The 19733-nt window shown below is 42.7% G+C and overlaps 1 protein-coding gene across 2 annotated transcripts in view; it reads right to left on the minus strand.

Moving 5' to 3' along the window:
- BPIFC (BPI fold containing family C) overlaps positions 1 to 19030 on the minus strand; it is an 88865-nt gene extending 69835 nt beyond the window's left edge. Inside the window, exons 1-5 of one of the 2 annotated variants that reach the window (XM_008705637.2) lie at positions 18182 to 19030; positions 17291 to 17403; positions 16503 to 16637; positions 8489 to 8582; positions 1523 to 1646 (exon numbers count right to left, since the gene is read on the minus strand). In XM_008705637.2, coding sequence (XP_008703859.1) covers positions 1523 to 1646 — 124 coding nt within the window. In that variant the 5' untranslated portion in view covers positions 8489 to 8582; positions 16503 to 16637; positions 17291 to 17403; positions 18182 to 19030. Of the gene's footprint in view, positions 1 to 1522; positions 2474 to 8488; positions 8583 to 16502; positions 16638 to 17290; positions 17404 to 18181 lie in introns of those variants that run through there. The other variant, XM_008705640.1, reaches the window with a different exon arrangement.
- Between the last annotated feature and the right edge of the window lie 703 nt (positions 19031 to 19733).

Here is a 19733-nt window from a genome sequence, read left to right on the forward strand (position 1 = left end):
AGGCAGAGCAGACCTGAGCTCCGATCTTGCCTCGCCCCCGTACTGGTGTGTGATGTGGCAGATTCGGTCCAGCCCCTCTGAGACTCAGGTTCCTCCTCTGTAGAATCACTATCCCTTCTTTGTAGGGTTGTTGTGGGAATCAAATCAACCCAGAGCCCGTAAGGCACATATCAAAGAGCGTGGTCATGGTAGACGCTCAACCAAGACATGGTTCTGACTTTAAGCCTGTCCTTCCCCACCACCCCATGCCGTATCTCTACAGATGATCCCATCTGGTCCTCACATCACGACAGGGGGCACCATTATTGTCATTCTCCTCACCCCGTTTTCCAGATGAGAAAACCCACTGGCCCAACCGTACATATTGAGGAAAGCGGCAGAACTGAGATTCATACCCATGTGAACAGAATAGATCTGTTCTTTTAATTGCTCTTATCTTGAGGGTGGAATAAGCTATTCTTACAACTTTAATACTGTTACAAGATATCTATTTCTGATATGTATTTCTGTGCATATAAGCCTATCAATATAGTAACAAGATACACACACATACACACATGCATATACAAATATGGATACACACGTGCATTCCTGGTATGTGTTTCTCATTAGAGCCAGCTCATATGACAATTGTGCAAGATGGACCAACTTTAGATTCGCTGTGTCAGATGAGGTACTGGGGGAAGGACAAGGAGTTGCCCAAAACTCAATCTTTCCTTCCTCCAGCCCTTCCTTCCCTCCCTCTATCCTTCCTGGTTTTCTTTTTTGGTGTGGCCGGTGAGGCGTTTCCTGGTCACACTTAGGTATTTCTGAGTTAGACTAGCAGTACTTGGGTTGACTGCTTTAGTTAAGAAGGGATCAGAGTGGATCTATCTGCCTGTATTCAGCTAACCTTGGGCCAAGAGTTACAGGAGAGAACCAGGCCCGCACACTTTGATTTCGCAGTTCCTTTCCCGTACACAATCTGGCCTCACCCCAGCTCTGCTCAACATTTTTCTCTCCCTGTGTTTATGAACACATCTAAAGGAGTTTTTCTTAATCTTTCAGTGTCTTAGGCTCCTTTTTTGCATCTAATGAATGTATGGAGCCTCTCTCAAGAAAAATGTACAATCATCACCTATGTGAAATTTGGCACACCAATTTTAGGGGACTCTAAGTTCCTTTTGGAATCAAGCCCTTTATGAAGTTTTAAGATGTTACTTTTACTCTCACTCCTCCTCTCCCCTATCCTATGATGTAGCCCCCGTTAGAGCAGAGACATGCACTGTAGGTGCAAGAGGGGCACAGCTGGCAGGAGGCAGGGAGAGAATGAATATCTGTGGCCGTGTTTGGACAGGCCTACCATCAAGGTGATTGTTTTTTAGACAACACTTCTTTCCCAGCCATCTTAGCAGCCTCCCCATAAGGGGCTGGATCATCCCACAGGACAGCTTGCTTCAGTCATGAGACAGTCCAATATGAGCTTGGGTCATAAACTCCACCTGCGGAGCTGTAGCCTGGTTTCTGGAAGCACTCGACTCACCATAGTCCAGAGCCCGCTGAGTAACCCTGGCCTTGATTCCAGGGTAAATGGTCTGGGCGGATGAGATGTGGAGACTCCACAGGAAGAAACATCCCCAGAGGACTTGGACTGCCTTTGTACGCATCTGCAATTAACCAACATTTATGGTTCCTTTATTATTTTTGACTTTTCTTTGGTCAATTCCAATTTCTTGTTGCATTGCTCACTTCCAGAATTCACTCTATCCATCCATCTGTCCGTATATGCATCCATCCAAGCATCAATCCACCCACCCACCCATCCAGTAATCATTTATTGAGCACACCAGAACATGTGCTAGGTGCTGAGGATGGAGAGATGACCTATGTGTGTCCTTGACTTCTGCTTCTCACAGACTAGTGGGTGAGTCAGACACACACAGATGATTATGACTCAGTACGATACAATGCAATGCAACACAAGAGCCTTACCGTAAATGTACCACTTGTGATATGCCTTGGGAAGGATCAGGGGGTGGGGATGCGGGATTTTTGACAGTTTTAGAACATGAGTTGGTAGTTTAGAAAGGTGGCTTCAGAGAATGTGAGACAATCACTCATTTGCTCAGACACCCTTAATGATTCCCCTTTGCCCACAGGACAGGGTTTAAGCTCACAGCCCAGCTGTAAGGCCCTGCCCTGCTCTACACTTCTACTGCCTCAAAGACTTCCTTCCTTAACACACATGCCAAGCTCACCCCAGAATCTAGTAGAATGCCTGGCACACCGTAGATACATACACACAAAATCTTAAATAAACATCTTCAAGGAAAGCGACCACATCTTTTTTGCTGTTAAATTGCTAGTGCTTGGCATATATTAAATATTCAACGTATATTGTTTAATGAATGGACTCAATAAATTAATGGCAGCCTATTTTCTTTTCTTTTCTTTCTTTCTTTCTTTCTTTCTTTCTTTCTTTCTTTCTTTCTTTCCTTTCTTTCCTTCCTCCTTTCTCTTTCTTTCTTTCTTTCTTTCTTTCTTTCTTTCTTTCTTTCTTTCTTTCTTTCTTTCTTTCTTTCTTTCTTTCTTTTTTAAGTAGTCTCCACACCCAGCATGGACCCCAATGTGGGGCTTGAACTCACAACCCTGAATTGAGACCTGAGCCAAGATCAAGAGTTGGATACTTAACTGACCGAGCTACACAGGTGCCCCCCAGCCCATTTTCATGATGAATGAAGCACAGGTTACCAATAGCAACAGTGACATGGGTTTCTTTTAATGACAGCTGAGTGAGTAATAATACATTCACAGGCCTTGTTCCTAGTTCAGACAGTTTACAATCTGGGTGAGCTACCATTGCTGTGTTCATAAGTGACAAAAACCCACAGATGACAGATACCCACTGAATTAATACAAACATGAAACAAATCAGGGAAGCATTTGTGGGGGTGGTCAAGGAAGAGGAAGTTGTGGGAGCCATGCAGAGGGAGAGGTCAGCCCAGGTGTGGCATGGAAGGATTCAAAGAAGGGCTGGGATTCAGGAGCAGCCTGGATGAAGGAAAAGATCATTGCAAGAGGTGTGTATGGGGTGCTTGGCCAAGAAAAGAAAGAGGTTTGATAAATGGGGTTATGTGGGCTTTATGGATAAGGCCATAGAGGTGGGAGTGGAATCATGTAGACAAAGGGGTATTCCAGAGAATTTACTTGAGAGGAACAGAACACTGACCAGGGAGAGGAGTATCCATGCAAGGCTGTTGCTAGCCTATCTTGGCCTTTTGTATGGAATGGGAAAAGGTGTCCTTTGGAGTTATGCCAGCATTCTGGCACAAAGCGGGGCAAGCAGAAAATGTTTTGGAAAATCCCACACCAGTGTGCCCAGCTTGGTAGGGAGAGCGAGAGCTGCCCTATTTACCCCTTGGGCTAGCATTTTTTTTTAATTTTTAGATTTTATTTATTTATTTATTTATTTATTTATTTATTTATTTATTTTAGAGAGAGGGGGGCAGAGAGAGAGAGAGAGAGAGAGAGAGAGGGAGAGCAAGCGCGCGAGCATGGAGCCTGACAAGGGACTCGATCCTATGACCCTGAGATCGTAGCCTGAGCCAAAGCCAAGAGTAGGATGCTTAACTGAGCCACCCAGGCACCCCATGGGTTGGCATTTTGTCTAGTGTACACATTGCCCAATTTATACAGGGGATCTATGTTCAGATGAGTGAAGATTTATGTGGGTATTTTGCTGGAGGGCCATGAGGTTGAGAACTGGGGTCTTGACCTATCTGTTCTGTGGTGCGTACGTCTGCCTTCAGGTGTGAGAAGCGGCTGGCTCAGTCAACTTGCTTACATTTCTCATCTGATCTCCCAGGAGCCCTCTGTCCAGACAAAGCGGATCCCTGGTCCCTAAACACTTACCATGGTTCCTGCCTAATGCCTGTGCTTATGCTGTTCACCTGCACTTAGGCCTGCAGAAACACTGTACCTCCTTAAGGTTCATTTTAAATACAGCCTTCCTTCTGAAGCCATTTCTGACTTCCCTAAGTTAATCTCATTTCCTCCTGAATCCTTGGTCAAAATAGATATTTATTCATGTGTGTGTCTTTATTTTCTCACATACTGTCTGTCTTCTCTGCGAGAATGTACGTGCCATGAGGGCAGAGACTTCATTTGGTTTGGAGGTCCTAGAGCCTGTCTTAGTGTCTCGGACATGGAGTGACTGATAGGTATTGGCAGAATGAATCAATGAAGTGTAAGTGAAGAGCCCTTACCTCGCTCTGTGTTATATTACAGTTCTTTGCAGAGGTGATTAACAAAGCATTTGTACACTAGTGGAGTGCGTGTACCCATTAGAACAGATGCTGGCCACAGTCCAGGAGCAGGGCTGGAGAGGTGAGGTACTGGATCATGGGGACAGGAGGAATCTTGGGAGGACCGGCCAGTGTGGCAGGGGTACTGGGGGTGGGGTGGGAGACTCAGAGTCGTGACTATTTACTATTAGAAATGGAGGCATTTCAATATTAACACTGCTATGGCCTTAGCATTCAGTGTGATGTTTCAGCCATACACAGCTGGTTTGGGTTGTACGGGACAATGTACAGAAAGAATCTGTGCAGCGGTGCTGGGGGCAGGGCTGTGGAGGGGTGACTTGGGGATGGTTGGGTGCAGAGGACACCAAAGGAAGCACAGAGCAATGACAATACGAGCCAAGGGGGCGGGGCTTGGGTAGGAGACGGGTCTCTGGTCAGGCAGCAAGTGATCTGAGGGTTGGAGGAAATGTGAGGAGTGGGACAAGCAAGCGAGGGGCAGGGTGATATTAACATCGTATACTCAGAATGATGCAGAAGCTAGGGCCAGTTGCCATGTGTGCTAGGCCCTCCTTGATCCTTGTCCGGGCTTGGGGGGGTGGTGGTCAAGGGTTCCTGAAGAAGAGGATGCCCAGAGATGGATGAAACTATGGGAGTGAGGGCAACACTCCTGGGGCTGAGATTAGTGGCTATTCACCAATTGGTATAAAAAGTGTCCACATTTTAACAAATGGTGAGGCCATACTGATGTGCAGTCACACTGATGTTGCTGTGGGCAAAGAACTGTAAATGGATGTGTCATGCCAAGGCAGGCATGAGAGAGATTTTATTTTAAAGAAGAAAACATTTTCATAGCAGTGCAATGCGATGGGAAAAAATATTAGACCAAAACTCTATACACATTTGACTGTATATCCAAATTAAGGTTGACATGATCTCTCTGCCTGGCATGTAGTTAGGACCTCAGTAAGTATTTGCTAACCGACTAACTGACTGGGTTACAAGATTCTGGTTAACTAAGAAAGGTTCTAGAAAAGTGTGGGGAAAAAAGGAGAAAACCAAACCATCATCATATAAATAACTCTCCATTTCTACAGTGAAAAAGCATAATAAACAAAATCAGAGCTATTACTTGTTAATGGAGTAACAGCGAAAATAATGAATTTTTATGTATATGTTTTTTTACCATTTACAAACTCACAGCCGTTTTTGGAGGCAGATGTTACTAAATCCGAGGCATGTGAACACAGAGACTTGGAGAGTCTGAATGACCTGTCTGAGACCACATGGTAAGTCAGGCACCTGGGAACCACACCTTGCTCTTCTGGTTCCCAATTCTAGTGTTTATGAATTTAATTACTTGATAAGTGCTACATTTTTCATTTTCATCTGGGAACTTTAGGAGATGCTTGATGCCATCTTCTATGTGGGGAAAAAAATCATTAAGCATCTGAAGATTTTCAAGCATCAAAGTGCAAATCCTTTCATATTTTCTTGGGCACAAATAGAATTTTAAATGCCCCTCCAGCAGTAAAAATCTATCTTCCCGTCTTGGGTAAAGGAAGTTTCTGAAATGGTCTACACTGATGGAGATTCAGGAACTCAAAATTGCACATAGAAAAACATATTTTTCTCTAGAATTTTTACGAGTGAATGAAATTACAGGGCTATAAAAGGATTGTATGTAACTTTCAGTTGAATTGTTTGTTAGGATGATAATTTATGGGCAGAGGAGGGAGGGAACCTTGTCAAGCAAGGAGATGAGTCCTAAAAGGTTAAGTAATTTGGCTGACAAGTAAGGGCAGGATGAGTTGCCTGCTAAAAGAAGGGATCCAAGATGACTTAAAAACCCTGCCAACAAGTTACCTATTTTGTTGCATCTGAGGAATTGTTTTTTTCCAGGATTCAAAGCCTCAGAAGTCATTACATTTCCATACCAATAAACGGACAGAATAACACTTCTAAATTAAATGGCTCCACCATAACATTTTTTTAGATATGTCTCTGAGGAAAGGGAAACAAAAGCAAAAATAAATATTGGGGCTTCATCAAAATAAAAAGCTTCTGCACCATGAAGGAAGCAATCAACAAAACTAAAAGGCAGCCTATGGAATGGAAGAAGATATTTGCAAATGACATATGCAATAAAGGGTTAGTATCCAAAATATGTAAAGAACTTAGACAATTCAACACCCCAAAACCTTACAATAATCCAATTAAAAAATGGGCAGAAGACATGGACAGACATTTCTCCACAGAAGACATCCAGATGCCCAAAGAGACACATGAAAAGATGCTCAACATAACTTATCATCAGGGAACTGTAAATCAAAAGTACAGTGAGATATTCCCTCACACCTGTCATAATGGCTAGAATCAATGACACAAGAAACAAGTGTTGGCAAGGAATATGGAGAAAGAAGAAACCTGTGCACTGTTGGTGGGAATGCAAACTGGTGCAGCCGCTGTGGAAAATGGTACGGAGGTCCCTCAAATAGTTAAAAACAGAATTACCATATGATTCAGTAATTGTACTACTGGGTATTTACACCAAAAATACAAAAATACTGATTCAAAGAGATACATGCATCCCTGTATTTATAGCAGCATTATTTACAATAGCCAAACTATAGAAGCAGCCGAGTATCCACTGACAGATGATGGATAAAGAAGGTGTGATATACACACACTCAATGCAATTTCGTTTGGCCATAAAAAAGAATGAAATCTTGCCATTTGCAACAATATGGATGGAGCTGGAGAGTATAATGCTAAGTGAAATAAGTTAGAGAAAGACAAATACCATACGATTTCACTCATATGTGGAACTTAAGAAACAAAACAAATGAGCAAGGGAAAAAAGAGAGAGAGGCAAACCAAGAAACAGACTCTTAACTATGGAGAACAAACAAATGGTTACCAGAGGGGAGGTGGGGGGATGGGTGAAACAGGTGATGGGGATTCAGGAGGGCACTTGTCCTGATGAGCACTGGGCGTTGTATGGAAGTGTTGAATCACTATATTATACACCTGAAACTAATATTACACTGTAGGTTAACTAACAAGAATTAAAACAAAAACTTAATAAATAAAAACATAAATATATTAGGTAGCCCTTGCCTGAGCCATTCTGATGACAAGAAATAAGAAAACTCTAGTACAACTTAGGAAATTCCTGAGACAGGTCGACTTGCCATTGGTATTCGCAGAGGGGAGCTTTGACAGACTTTGAGAAAATCAGTTAAAGGAGGCGATAAATGAATGAAATGCTGCCTTTATTTAAATATTTTATTTATTTATTTGCCAAAGAGAGAGACAGCCAGTGAGAGAGGGAACACAAGCAGGGGGAGTGGGAAAGGAAGAAGCAGGCTCCCAGCAGAGGAGCCCGATGTGGGGCTCGATCCCAGGACCCTGGGATCACGTCCTGGGCCGAAGGCAGACGCTTAAAGACTGAACCACCCAGGTGCCCCAAAATGCAGCCTTTAAAACAGGGCAAAGGTTGAAAAATTAAGTTCAACTGGTTTAAAGAAGCCTGGACTGTCAGAATATTCCAACGTAATGGTTGAGACAAAATGTGTATAAGGAGTCTAAATCAACAGGTATAGTATATGAGCAGAACTGGGGGCTATTTCAAGGGATTCAGCTCACACATCTGATTTTTACCAAGATCTCAAATGACAAGGGCATTGAAAATTTACACCTAGTCTTCCCCAAACTCCATACTTAACACAAACAGGTTAAACAATTCCGGCAAGTGGGAGGGCCCTTTGCTTTGGCAGGATGTAGGTCACTGTTATGGTTTAAGCCCTGGCCCCAAAGCACAGAGATCACAGCAGCCCCTTCTTTCTAAATCCACACTGGTTCAAGTTAGAGACAAGTTAGAATTTTCTGCCACTGAGCTGGGTTCCCCTCTGAAGTGAAGGCAAAAATAAGTCCAGAAGATTGAGTGACTGTCTTAACACTGCTGACTGAGGCAAATGTCAATCACTCGTCCACGCCAACTCTCTTTTCTTTCTTAGACCTGCTCATGGTCTTCTGGGTGGGCACGAGTGACATAAAAGACAAAAACAAAACAGAAAAACCTAGGCAGACAATGAAGACTCAGGCTACCTGACAGCTGACTGAGCCGGGACCTCACCAGGGAGAGGGTAATCCCCGCTGGGAGATTTTGCGCTGGCAGAGACCGGAAGTTTGTTCATGATTCTTACCTCAAGCAGAGGAAGCGTCCAAAGCCAGGGAGCACCTTCGATTCCTTCTGCCTTTGAAGCTATGTGTTCTCCACTTCAGCCTTGAACTCAGCTGCTGAAAAGACAAGATAATTAAGTCTGAATCATCTGGTGGTGGATTTTTTTAAATGCCTGTTTCAAAATGTGGTACATAATTGCTACACTTCAATTGCCCAATAGCATAAATGAATACAACATCCTCTACCTAGATGAGCAGACAATGCCACCCATGCAATGATTACTCCCTGTAAAACACACACACACACTATTATGACTACGTTACCAGAATGATTAATTGAGATTTCCAATGTACTGAAAAAGGTGTCAAATTGCATTGAATTGGAAGAGGAAGAATTTTCCTTTCTGGGATAATTAGCCAGTTTCTCCTGGTCAGGGTGCCTGCAGCGGATGGCTCCACCACTGCCCCGAATACCTTTGGGACTTTTGGTGGATCCGATTCAGTCTGAAAGCATGAGGCTTGATAACCGGGCTGACCTAGTTACCACCTTTATCTTTCAGGGTAGGAGCAGAGCACAGATGGTGTCTCTAAGTGTCTGCTCCTTCTTGGGTTGTGAGTGCCTTCTGCATTTCTTTGGGGTTCGGTTGGGTGGGTGCACCCTCCTACGTGACTTCACACAGGTAGGTTCTAAACCCTACCCGCCCTCCTGTCCCTCATGTTTCAGTCTTTGCATTTTACATGGCCAGGGAGCCAATTGCATGAAGTATCTAAGGTCTTATTTACAATTTTCTGGGTAAGAGGGTGACCCACTGTCCCGGTTTTCTCAGGATGCAGGATTTTCAGTACTAAACCCAGAACAGTCCTGGGAAAACCCAGGAGATTGGTAAGAAGAACAATAGGCATGCTCACTTGGCATTGTCCGCACTCCTGACAGCTCTTCAGGTCTCTCACCTAGGGCGCCTCCCGTTATATGTACCTATTTAACCTGTGTTTCCTTAGGGACAAAATGGGGATAAAAAATAGTATCTACCTTGATAAGTTCTGGTGGGAAAAAAAAGTGTGTTAACCGCCAGTCTGTTGGGGCCACTATAGTGTATAAACAGCAGACATTTATTGCTCACAGTTCCGGAGGCTGGGAAGGCCAAGATGAAGGAGCCAGCATGATCACATCTTCCTGGTTCACAGCCAGCACCTTCTGGCTGTGTCCTCACATGGTGGACGGAGCCAGGGATCTCTCTGGAGCCTCTTTTATTCGGCATTAGTCCCATTCATGAGGCTCCACCCTCATGACTTGAGCACCTCACAAAGGCCCCACCTACACATACCATCACTTTTGGGGATTAGGATTTCAAACTATGAATTTTGGAGGGATGCAAACATTCAGACCATAGCAATAACCTGTAAGAATTTGCTCTTAAAACTGAAAAATGCTGTAAAATTTCATTCATTAGTATGTGGCCTTATCAATGGTGAGACAAGCCTGAAGATACTCTCCTCATTGAATCATTTACTGTCAGTCCTCACAGATCCCATTCATTCAATCCACAAATATTGGGCAAGGACCTCTTCAGTAAAAAAGACAGAATCCCTGTCCATATGGAGTTTATTAGATGAAGCTACAAAGCAAACAAGCAAACAGCAAAATAAAAATGTATAGATTGTGACTTATGCTCTGAAGGAAATAAGGGAATGTGTTGGTCTTGTAACTGGCAGGGTGCTGTCACTGGGGGAGGCATGCTCGCTTTGTGGGATGGCCCAGGAAGGCTTCTCTGAGGAGGTATACTGGAGCTGAGATCTGAGCTCTGAAGGGAATGGGGGTACAAATGGCCGTACTGTATGAAGGACAGAAACACAGGCATTAGGTATCTGAACAGCAGTGTCCGGTGGGTAGTTGGGAGTTCTGGGGAAAGCTTGGCTGGAAATGTGAATTTCTAAGACATCATGCTGGAGATGAAATGAAAGCCCAGAAGCAGGCAGGTGCACGTGGGGCAGTTTCCCATGGTGCGAGTGCTACTGAGGGCCACGGGATGATCTCAGGTGCTTGATGGAGAAACACCTGAAATTGTATTGTCATTGAGTTTAGTGTATGAGGAAAAAGAATACACAACCAGACATGGAAGAAGAGGAATGACATCACAGATCACATGGAAAAAATTCATAAAATATCCCAAATATATCTGTCCCTTCCTCAGAATCTTCTCTGGGTGGCAGTACCATTTTCTCCCCACCCCCATCTCTCCTGCCCAGAGCAGCTGCTTGGCCCCACCTTCCTCCCCTGCTCCCCCACTCTCCCCCGCTGCCCCATATCTCTTCTCTGTAAGTTCCCCATCCTGCTCAGCCCTCTAAATGCCTCTCCCATCCATTAACCTTAGCTGCATAGGACTGGCTAGACTTACAGGGAAGCTGATCACTGTAACACAGCTGTATCTTTCCTGATGCAAATATTAATTTTTCCTTTTGTTCTGGAAAACCTGAAAGTCTTGGTAGAAACCTGAATCATTGTTGTCTATCCTGGGGCGTCTGGCACAGGATTTGAGGGGAGTTCTCAGGAAGGGTGGCCTGGAGAAAGTGAACCAGGGACTCAGCCCTGCAGTGCCAGGCTCTCGCCTCACAGGGACCTGCACTGCCCACCCACCTGGGACCCTGGGCAATTTACTCCACTCCTGGGTCTCCGCCATCCTTTTCCGAATCATTGAGAGAATTAAACTCAACAAGGTAGCACCACAGTTTTTTGTAATAAGATGCATCATTACGTTTCTCTATTTTTACTTTAAACATACAAAGTTTAGTTTTTGTGATATTTATTTTTCACATTTACCCTCTATTTGGAAATATTTAATAAGTTTTCCTTTTACATAGATTCCCCTTTTAAACATACGTATGTACAGTTTTTTAAAAAATTATAATTATTATTTTAGAGAGGGAGAGAGAGAAGAGGGAGGGGGGGAGAGAGAATCTTCAGCAGACTCTGCTGAGCGTGGAACCTGACATAGGGCTCAATCTCACAACCCGAGATCATGACCTGAGCCAAAATTAAGAGTTGGACACTTAACCGACTGAGCCACCCAGGAACCCCTAAACCAATGTACACACAGTTTAAGAAGTGGGCTGATTTATGGGGAAAAGAAAATAATGGTGCGGCTCAGGTGGGACATGGAATAAAGCCTCTAAAAAGAGGCTCAAATAATTCAAGGTTAGGAAACAAAGATCGAAGAAGAGAGGGCAGCTAGTCTGTTTTATTCCATTTAGAAAGGGCCTGGGAAGTCAGCTCCTTAGCCTCCTTTCTGCTCAAGGAGTGGCTTTAAGGCAAATTTGCTGAAATCATCATCACAACAAAAGCCAGTAGCACTGTGTCCAGTTTCACTTTTTTTTTTTTTTTTTAGTTTTTCAGATTTAACTGAAACTTTGCCGGGAACTCCTGCTTATCCAGCCTACCCATGATGACAATCTAGAAGGCAAGATTAATTATTTCACCTACTAATGGCTGACAGCATGTTAGTCTCTGCAGATCAAGGGACACCTTTAATTAAAACTCCAAAGAAACATCATAATTAACTGGGTAGAGTCATTGTTCACTAAAGAAAGATTTCAAGATACAGCGTTAAGGAACTGAGCATCCTACTTCTTTGCTTCTAGAACGTCTGTGCTATTCCCATATAGGAAAAAGCTATCTGAATGCCAGACTTTTTTTGAGCTTGGAAGTCAAATTTTACTATTCTTTGCAGGAGAGTAAAGTGAGAGGGGACAGGGATTACCTATATATGGGGGGGGGGTGTGAACCAACATTTTGTGTTGGTGAAATCTGGTTAAAAGGACACCCTGAAGAGGGAATAAGAGGTAGGGAAAAATAAGTGCTAACATTTTTTGTTATGCTCTGGACACCAGCCGTATGTTATCTTATTAAATATCCACCAAGACTGTATGAGGTACTAATATTATCTCAATTTTATAGGCAAGAAAACCAAGGGGTTAAGTATATGCCTAAGCTTAGGAGTCACGGCTAAGGTTGTAGAGCCAGGACTCAGGACCCAGGTGTCCTGCTTCCCAGAGTCTGTGCTCTTAACCACTACACCAAACTGCCTCTTCAGGAAGGTCGCTAAAGGGCAACCCACAGCCCAGGGGATGTGGAAGGTGAGCAGAGAAAAGGATGCTGTTGATAGGCAATACATCTGGTTTTCTGAGCCGCTAATTGAATCTGTGAGAGTGACACAGATAGATGTGTTTGTTTGAAGTTGCTGGCTTATTCCAGACCAGAGGAAGCTGTCTGGAATGTGTGTGGCTCTTGAGAGAGATCAGTGACCCTACAGTTCACTCCAGACGGGCTGAGGAGACATCTGGCAGAATCATCCTGTCACCTGGCAGCATCTCCCCCTCTCTTCCCAGCTCTGTCCCAGGCCACCCTCTTTTGATGCCTGTGATGACTGACCCAGACCGTGGCTCTCCCACTAGTCACACTCTGGAACGGTTTACGGCATGGACTCCCTCCTGGTTTTGAAAAGTAAACCCATTTACTTACTTACCTCACTTATTATCAGTTGTCTACAAGGGAGTTACATTTTATTACTTGTAGTTTGAACAAAGTTTAAAGTCATGTTAAATTTGAAATGAACACATATATGTCTTTTATGAGACATGAGAGATATTGTGGAATCAAGCAAACAAGATAATGTGATATAACTTGGAAATATCAGAGAACCACCAGTGTGAGCCCAGTTCAGACAGACAAGAATTTCTCTATCCTCAACGCTAGTGACATTTTGGGCCCTGTAATTCTTTGATGTGTGGGCTGTTCTATGCATTGTAGGACATTTAGCAGCAACCCCTGCCTCTACCCTGATATTAGTAGCACCACTTTCTCCTACCCTAGTTGTGACAAAAATGTCTCCAGACTATGGCTAATGTCCTTGGACAGGCCTTGACTGAGAACCAAGAAAATAAAGTACATTCAAGTATTCTATCTAGTCCTTGCTGCAGAAAATGGCACACCTCTGGAGGGTCAGATTCTAATATTCCTAATAATATTTTTCTTAATTGTCCAATACATATTTGAATACATTCTCTTGGTGACAGATTCAAACAACACTGAGGTTTACATACTGAGCTGTGAAAATCCTTGATGCTCCTTCCACCACTTATCCCTGTCTTCTGTATGCGTCCTTCTACTTTGCTTTCCAAGAATATTTTTCTTTCTTTCAATAGATTCCAGACATCTTCATTTGGCCTTTGGATAGGGTTTTAATCATTTCAACAACTTCTGAAGATTCTTTTCCTAACTTGCATGGTTCTAATTTCATTTCACAACACTTTTTAAGGTCCATTTCAATTGCTCACCAAGCATAGCAGCTACCTCAAAGTGCTTTATGAGTGTTAAGAAAACCCAAAACCACCACAGCAAGACCACATGGTATAGACCAGTGGTTCCCAAAGTGTGGTTTCACAGTAGCATCACCTGGAAATCATTAGAAATGCAAATTCTCAAGCCCTTCTCCAGACCTGCTAAATTAGAAACTCTGTGTAAATTAAAGCTCAACATTCAGGAGAATGGTTTGGATTTAAGTAAACACTCAAACTAAGGCCAACTTGGCTTTCTCTGGTAGAGACAGAATGAAAATCTTACTTTCCAAACATATATCAAGAACTCAGAGATAAGCACGGATATCTTTATATCATTTTAAATTTTGCATAACCAGTCCTAACAAGGGAGGTGGGGACTGAACATTGTGAAGATGGATTAAGACCTTCCTCTTCCCCTTGAGCAGCTCATAACCTAAGACTGGAGAAAGCCTGATGTGCCAATAACTGCACTGTGATGTGATGGATAACATTGAAAAGCATGTTCCAAGTGCTCTTGGAACAAAAGGAAGGAGCAACACAATTTTCTTGGAAGAGGGAAAAGAAAAGTATTCCAGGCAGAAGGATCAGCAAGCGCAAAAGCACAGGAGCACACAAACGTACTTGGTGGGAGAGGATGTAAAGCAGGGAGAGAGGAATTTTGGAGTAGTGCAGTGTGCGTAGTCTACAGGGGTCGTTGGGCAGATTGAAGAAAGATTTCTAGCTGGACTACGAAGGGTTTTTATCATGCACCGAAATCTGATTTATATTCAGAAAACTAAAGGAAACTCAACAATAAGAAAAAAAGCGGTTAAAAGTGAGCAAGAGATTTGAAGACACCTCACTGAAGAGATCTATAGATGGCAAATAAACATACAGAAAGACGCTCAACATTGTTATTAAGAACTGCAAATTAAAGCAACGAGATACATTTGTTAGAATGACTAAAATTAAAAACAACCTGACAATATAAATCAATGGTGAGGGTGTAGAGAAGCAGGAGCCCTCATTCATTGCTAATGGGAATGCAAAATGGTATAGCCATATTGGAAAACAGCTTGGCAGTTTCCTACAAAATTAATCCTAGTCTTGCCACACCACCCAGGTGTTTCTGGGTATTTATCTAACTGATTTGAAAACTTAGGTCCATGTAAACTTAGGTCCATGTATTGGAAAACAGCTTGGCAGTTTCCTACAAAATTAATCCTAGTCTTGCCACACCACCCAGGTGTTTCTGGGTATTTATCTAACTGATTTGAAAACTTAGGTCCATGTAAAAACCTTCACAACACAAATGTTTATAGCAGTTTTATTCATAATTGCCCCAAACTAGTAGCATCCAAGATGTCCTTCAATAGGTGGATGGATAAACTGTAGTACATCCATGCAATGGGATGTTACTCAACATTAAAAAGAAATGAGCTAGGAAGCCACAAAAAGACATGGATTAATCTCAACTGCATATGCTAAGTAAAAGAAGTCAATTGTGAAGCCAGAAAATGCTACACAATGATTCCAATCATATGACATTCTGGGAAAGGCAAAACTAAAGAGATCAGTAATTGCCAGAGGCTGGGGGCAGGTGGTGGAGGAGGAAGTTGAAGCGCAGGGGATTTTTTAGGTTAGTGAAATAAGACTATGCATTTGTCAAAGCTGGTAGAACTTTACAGGTCAAAGAGTAAATCTTAATGTATGTAAATTCTTAAAAAATCACATAGGAGGTTGAGCGGTCCAAGAAAGAATGCAAAATGTGAGAAAAGAATCTAAATGTATTACAAATGTACGAAACAACCTTGCTGAAGGGGACTGGGGAACAAGGTGCTGACCTGGGAATGAATGGAAGCTGTAAGACGAAGGGCAGCAGGAACTGTTGTTGAAGCACTGTCTTCCAGTTGACCATGTTGTTTTTGACAAGGGTATGGGTTAAGACTCCTGAAACCACTGTACATAGCTGCTGGAAATAAATGATTAAGTAAATGGATGGTGGATGGGGGAGCTGGATTTGTCACAGTTGGTTTGGGAAGTTATAGATAAGGAAGGGAGGAGACCAGAATGATTGTGTGGTAATGGATTAGAGTTGGAAACATCAGAATGAACTCACGCCAGCTTAATATAGATACCGATGGTTATGTATGGAAATAGTGTGTACATACATATATCTTCCTGTGTGTCGGCTGAGAAGGCTTAGAAGCAATAACACCTCAGTAGCAATGAGCACACCTAGCACCCAGATCTTGGTTTCTAATACCACTCTCCAGTAAAAAGAACAAGGGCACCTTGGAAAAATGGTCGATTCTAGGGTTGGGGCAGGATATATACAAAATGATCCTAGAGCATCTTATAGTGCCAGAAAATAAGAAACTGCTCAAAAACAGAACAAATGAACAAAAATCCACAATGATGTCAAATGGATACAGTAGCCAACCAAAAGATTTCCCAGTGGCCAAAGCTGGGACAATCTGAGCAACAAAATAAATGAAGCAGTATTGGATTACAAGCCAAAGTATAAAATAAATATAAGTCCACACTGACATAAAGGATTGAATAAATAGAGAACAGACAAATCTCCTGTACAGAAGAAATTAAAATAATTTATATAGATACTCCATCCCTAATAAGGTAGAGCATAACTCCCACTTAAGTGTGGGCTGCATATAGTGACTTTCTTCCAAAGGCTACAACATGAAAAGGAGACAAAACGAGTACCTTCACCATGGAGAAGACAAGCGATCAGGATTAACAGCAACAGTGAGAAGTCATATTGACAGTATATACTGTTGATGTGATGAGAACAGCACCTTGACTTCAGTGGTCTTCTTCCCAGGAGCATGTTACCTTGGTCTAATTATGAGAAAACACCAGAAAATCACAGTTGAGAGATGTTCTGCAAAATATTTGACCAGTAATCATTAAAACTGTCAAGGTCATTAAAAAAAGGAAAGTCTAAGAAACTGTCATAGCCTGGAAGAGCCTAAGGAGACATGATAACTAAATGTAACGTGGGGTCCTAGATGGGATCCTGGAAAAGAAAAAGGACATTAAGAAAAAACGGAGGGAATCTGAATAAAGTATGGAGTTTGGTTAATACAAATATATCAACATTAATTCATTAATTACAATAAATGTTCTACACTCATCTAAGATATTATTGATAGGGATAATTGGGTGTGTGGTATATAAGTCTTTAAATCATTCTATAAATCTAAAACAATTCTAAAATAAAATGTTTATTAAAAAGTCTACAGGGAGTGTATGTATTCCCATAGAAAAGTGATATTGTCCCTTTCAGTATTCTATAAAATGGTCCATTAAAAAAAAAAAAGAAATGCAAGTTTCTGAACTCTGAAAATTACAGTAACTATTGCTTGCAGACATTAAAGTGACATCCTGCAAGAAATTTAAAAAAAATTCTCAAGGAGGGAAAGAGTTGAGAGAAGGGCTATATAACATTGTCATGGATCTTTGAAGTTTTGGAGGCTTACCCTCCAGAGTACCTGAAATCTTGGTGGTGCCTTGAGGATGTTCTGGTTCTCTTCCAGGACCCTTCTAAAGCCCTGTGATTGGATTACTTCTGTCATGCCGATGGTTATACCTAATGGGGAAAGGACTGAGACAAGGATCCCAGTTAGATTAGTTTTCTATTGTTTCAACAAATTATAACAAATTTAGTGATTTACAACAACAACAACAAGTTATTATCTCAATCTTTACAACAGAGCTTTTTTTTATACATTCTTGTTACTATTTTCATTTTTATAGATAGTAACTTATCCAGGTTTACAAGGTACTAAGAGGTAGACCGTGGTAGATGGTCTCTAAAGATGGCCATCATACTAGCCTTGCACTGCTTTCTCCAAGAATGGTATCTCAGAGAGAGATAAACATATCTCGTGTAAGTCACTATTATTTCATATCTCTTAGGGCAGCTGAAACTATATTCTAATTAATAAGGCCTCCAAATATAGCCATTTCCCAAATTCCATTATTTCTACCTCTGTAACATCACCCCTGCCCACCCATCATCTCTATTCTTACTGTCATTCCACTAATTCCTTTCTTCTCTCAGTCACCAAAAGAACCTCCAAACTAAGCTGGTCCCCAATGGTTTTCAAGGCAATTTCACCCTTTAGGGAATATGTGGCAAAATTTGAGGACATCCTTGGTTTTTAAAACTGGGGGAGAGGTTTCTAGTAGCATTTTGTGGATATGCCAGGGATGCTGCTATACATCCCACAGGCACAGGATAGTCCTTCACAACTAAGACTCATGAAACCCCAAGTGTCAACAATGCCAAGGTTGAGGAACCCTGATCTAATATGTCCCTTACACTCAACAGGTGATAGATTCACATTTCAGATCTGACCTATGTCCCTTGTGGTGTATACCTGTCAGACTCCTGGCTTCTACCATCTTTTGAATGGCCTTTCTACATTTGGGGACATTTGCCTTCCCAAGGAAGGAGTTCAGACCCCCAGTCTCAGTCTCATTTGCAGCCAGGACTCAGGCATGGGACTCCGTCTCCCTCAGTCAGGTGCATCCCCATGAACCTTTGGTTTAGAAGCAAGCAAGGTGAGGAAACACGCTCCTTCAGAAGTTTGGCATTTTGGTGCAAGAGGCTGCAAAAATGTGTGGCATTTGAAGGTGGCAGCCTTGCCCAGTGGTTCCTTTCAGGGTGACAGAAGTTTCCTCCAGGGCGGGGTAGGGCAGCAGCAGCAATCCCAGTCAGTCAGGATAGTTTCCTCATCAGGCCAGTTCTTCAGCGTGGTTCTGAGTTTCATTCCTGAAATTAGCCTGAAACCACTTCTTTAGTCCTTCCCAGAATTCCCTGAGCTATCCAGTATCCTTTTGAACATGTTCCTTTTCGTCAGCCAGTCTCTTGTTCAGAACTAAGAAACCTGATAAAGAATGCCCTGCTTAAAACTCTCTGTTGGCTTCCCATACATTCTAGAATGTTTCTAAAACTCTTTGCTTAGCTCGAGGATCTTCTTTATCTGAGATGTATCCACTTTGTCCTTCCCTCTGGCCACACTGAGCCGCCCTGGTCCTGCCACCCTTCCTCAATCTCATACTGTTTGCCACTAAAGAATCCTACCGGCACAACCACCCTTCTCTATGTACCCCAGTCCCCAGGATTGTTCTTATCTCTGTCATAAACGAAAAAACTCATTACGCTCTACGACAAGAGTTGATTCACTCAACTGTGAATTCACTCATTCTTTGAGTCCCCAGCAGCTGGAATAATATCTAGCACAGGGCAGGTTTGTTTACCCAGTGAAAGTCAGACTGTGGACAAGTACTGCCACCTACTGGGAGAAACTTCATTCAACTCTTTCATAATGATTTGGGCAGTGGCTATCATACAAGGATGAAATACGATTCCCTCTTTCATCTTAGTTATCATCATCATCATCATCATCGTCAGACTCTCTATGGTAGCCGGCCTCCCAGGTGGCTCCCAACCCTATTCATGCCTTTGGGTTGCTCCTCCCACGCTGAAGGGTTGTCTAGAATGGCAGAAGTGATGGTATGTGACTTCTGACAAGAAACACTGTGGCTTCTGATTTGGTCTCTTTGGGACCACGTGCTATGAGAGAAGCCAGATGCTAACTCATGGGGACACTCAATTGACCCCATAGTGAGGTCCATGCCGTGAAAAACAGGCCTCCCGCCAACAGTCAGTCATGTGAGTGAGCAATCCAGCAAGCAGGTTCTCCAGCCTGAGTCAAAGCTTCAGATAATTGCGGCCTTGGCCTACATCTTGACTGGAATCTCATGAGAGACCAAGACAGAACCACCCAGCGACGCCATGCCCAAATTCCTGACGTACAGAACCTGTGGGACAAGTAACGTTCGTTGTTTTAAGCTGTTCAACTTTGGGGCGATTGCTATGAAACAGATTACTACTATACTCTCCGACATAGATCAGGGACTACACGC

The sequence above is a fragment of the Ursus maritimus genome, unplaced genomic scaffold (assembly GCF_017311325.1).
Source record: "Ursus maritimus isolate PB19 unplaced genomic scaffold, ASM1731132v1 scaffold_21, whole genome shotgun sequence".
NCBI lineage: Eukaryota > Metazoa > Chordata > Mammalia > Carnivora > Ursidae > Ursus > Ursus maritimus.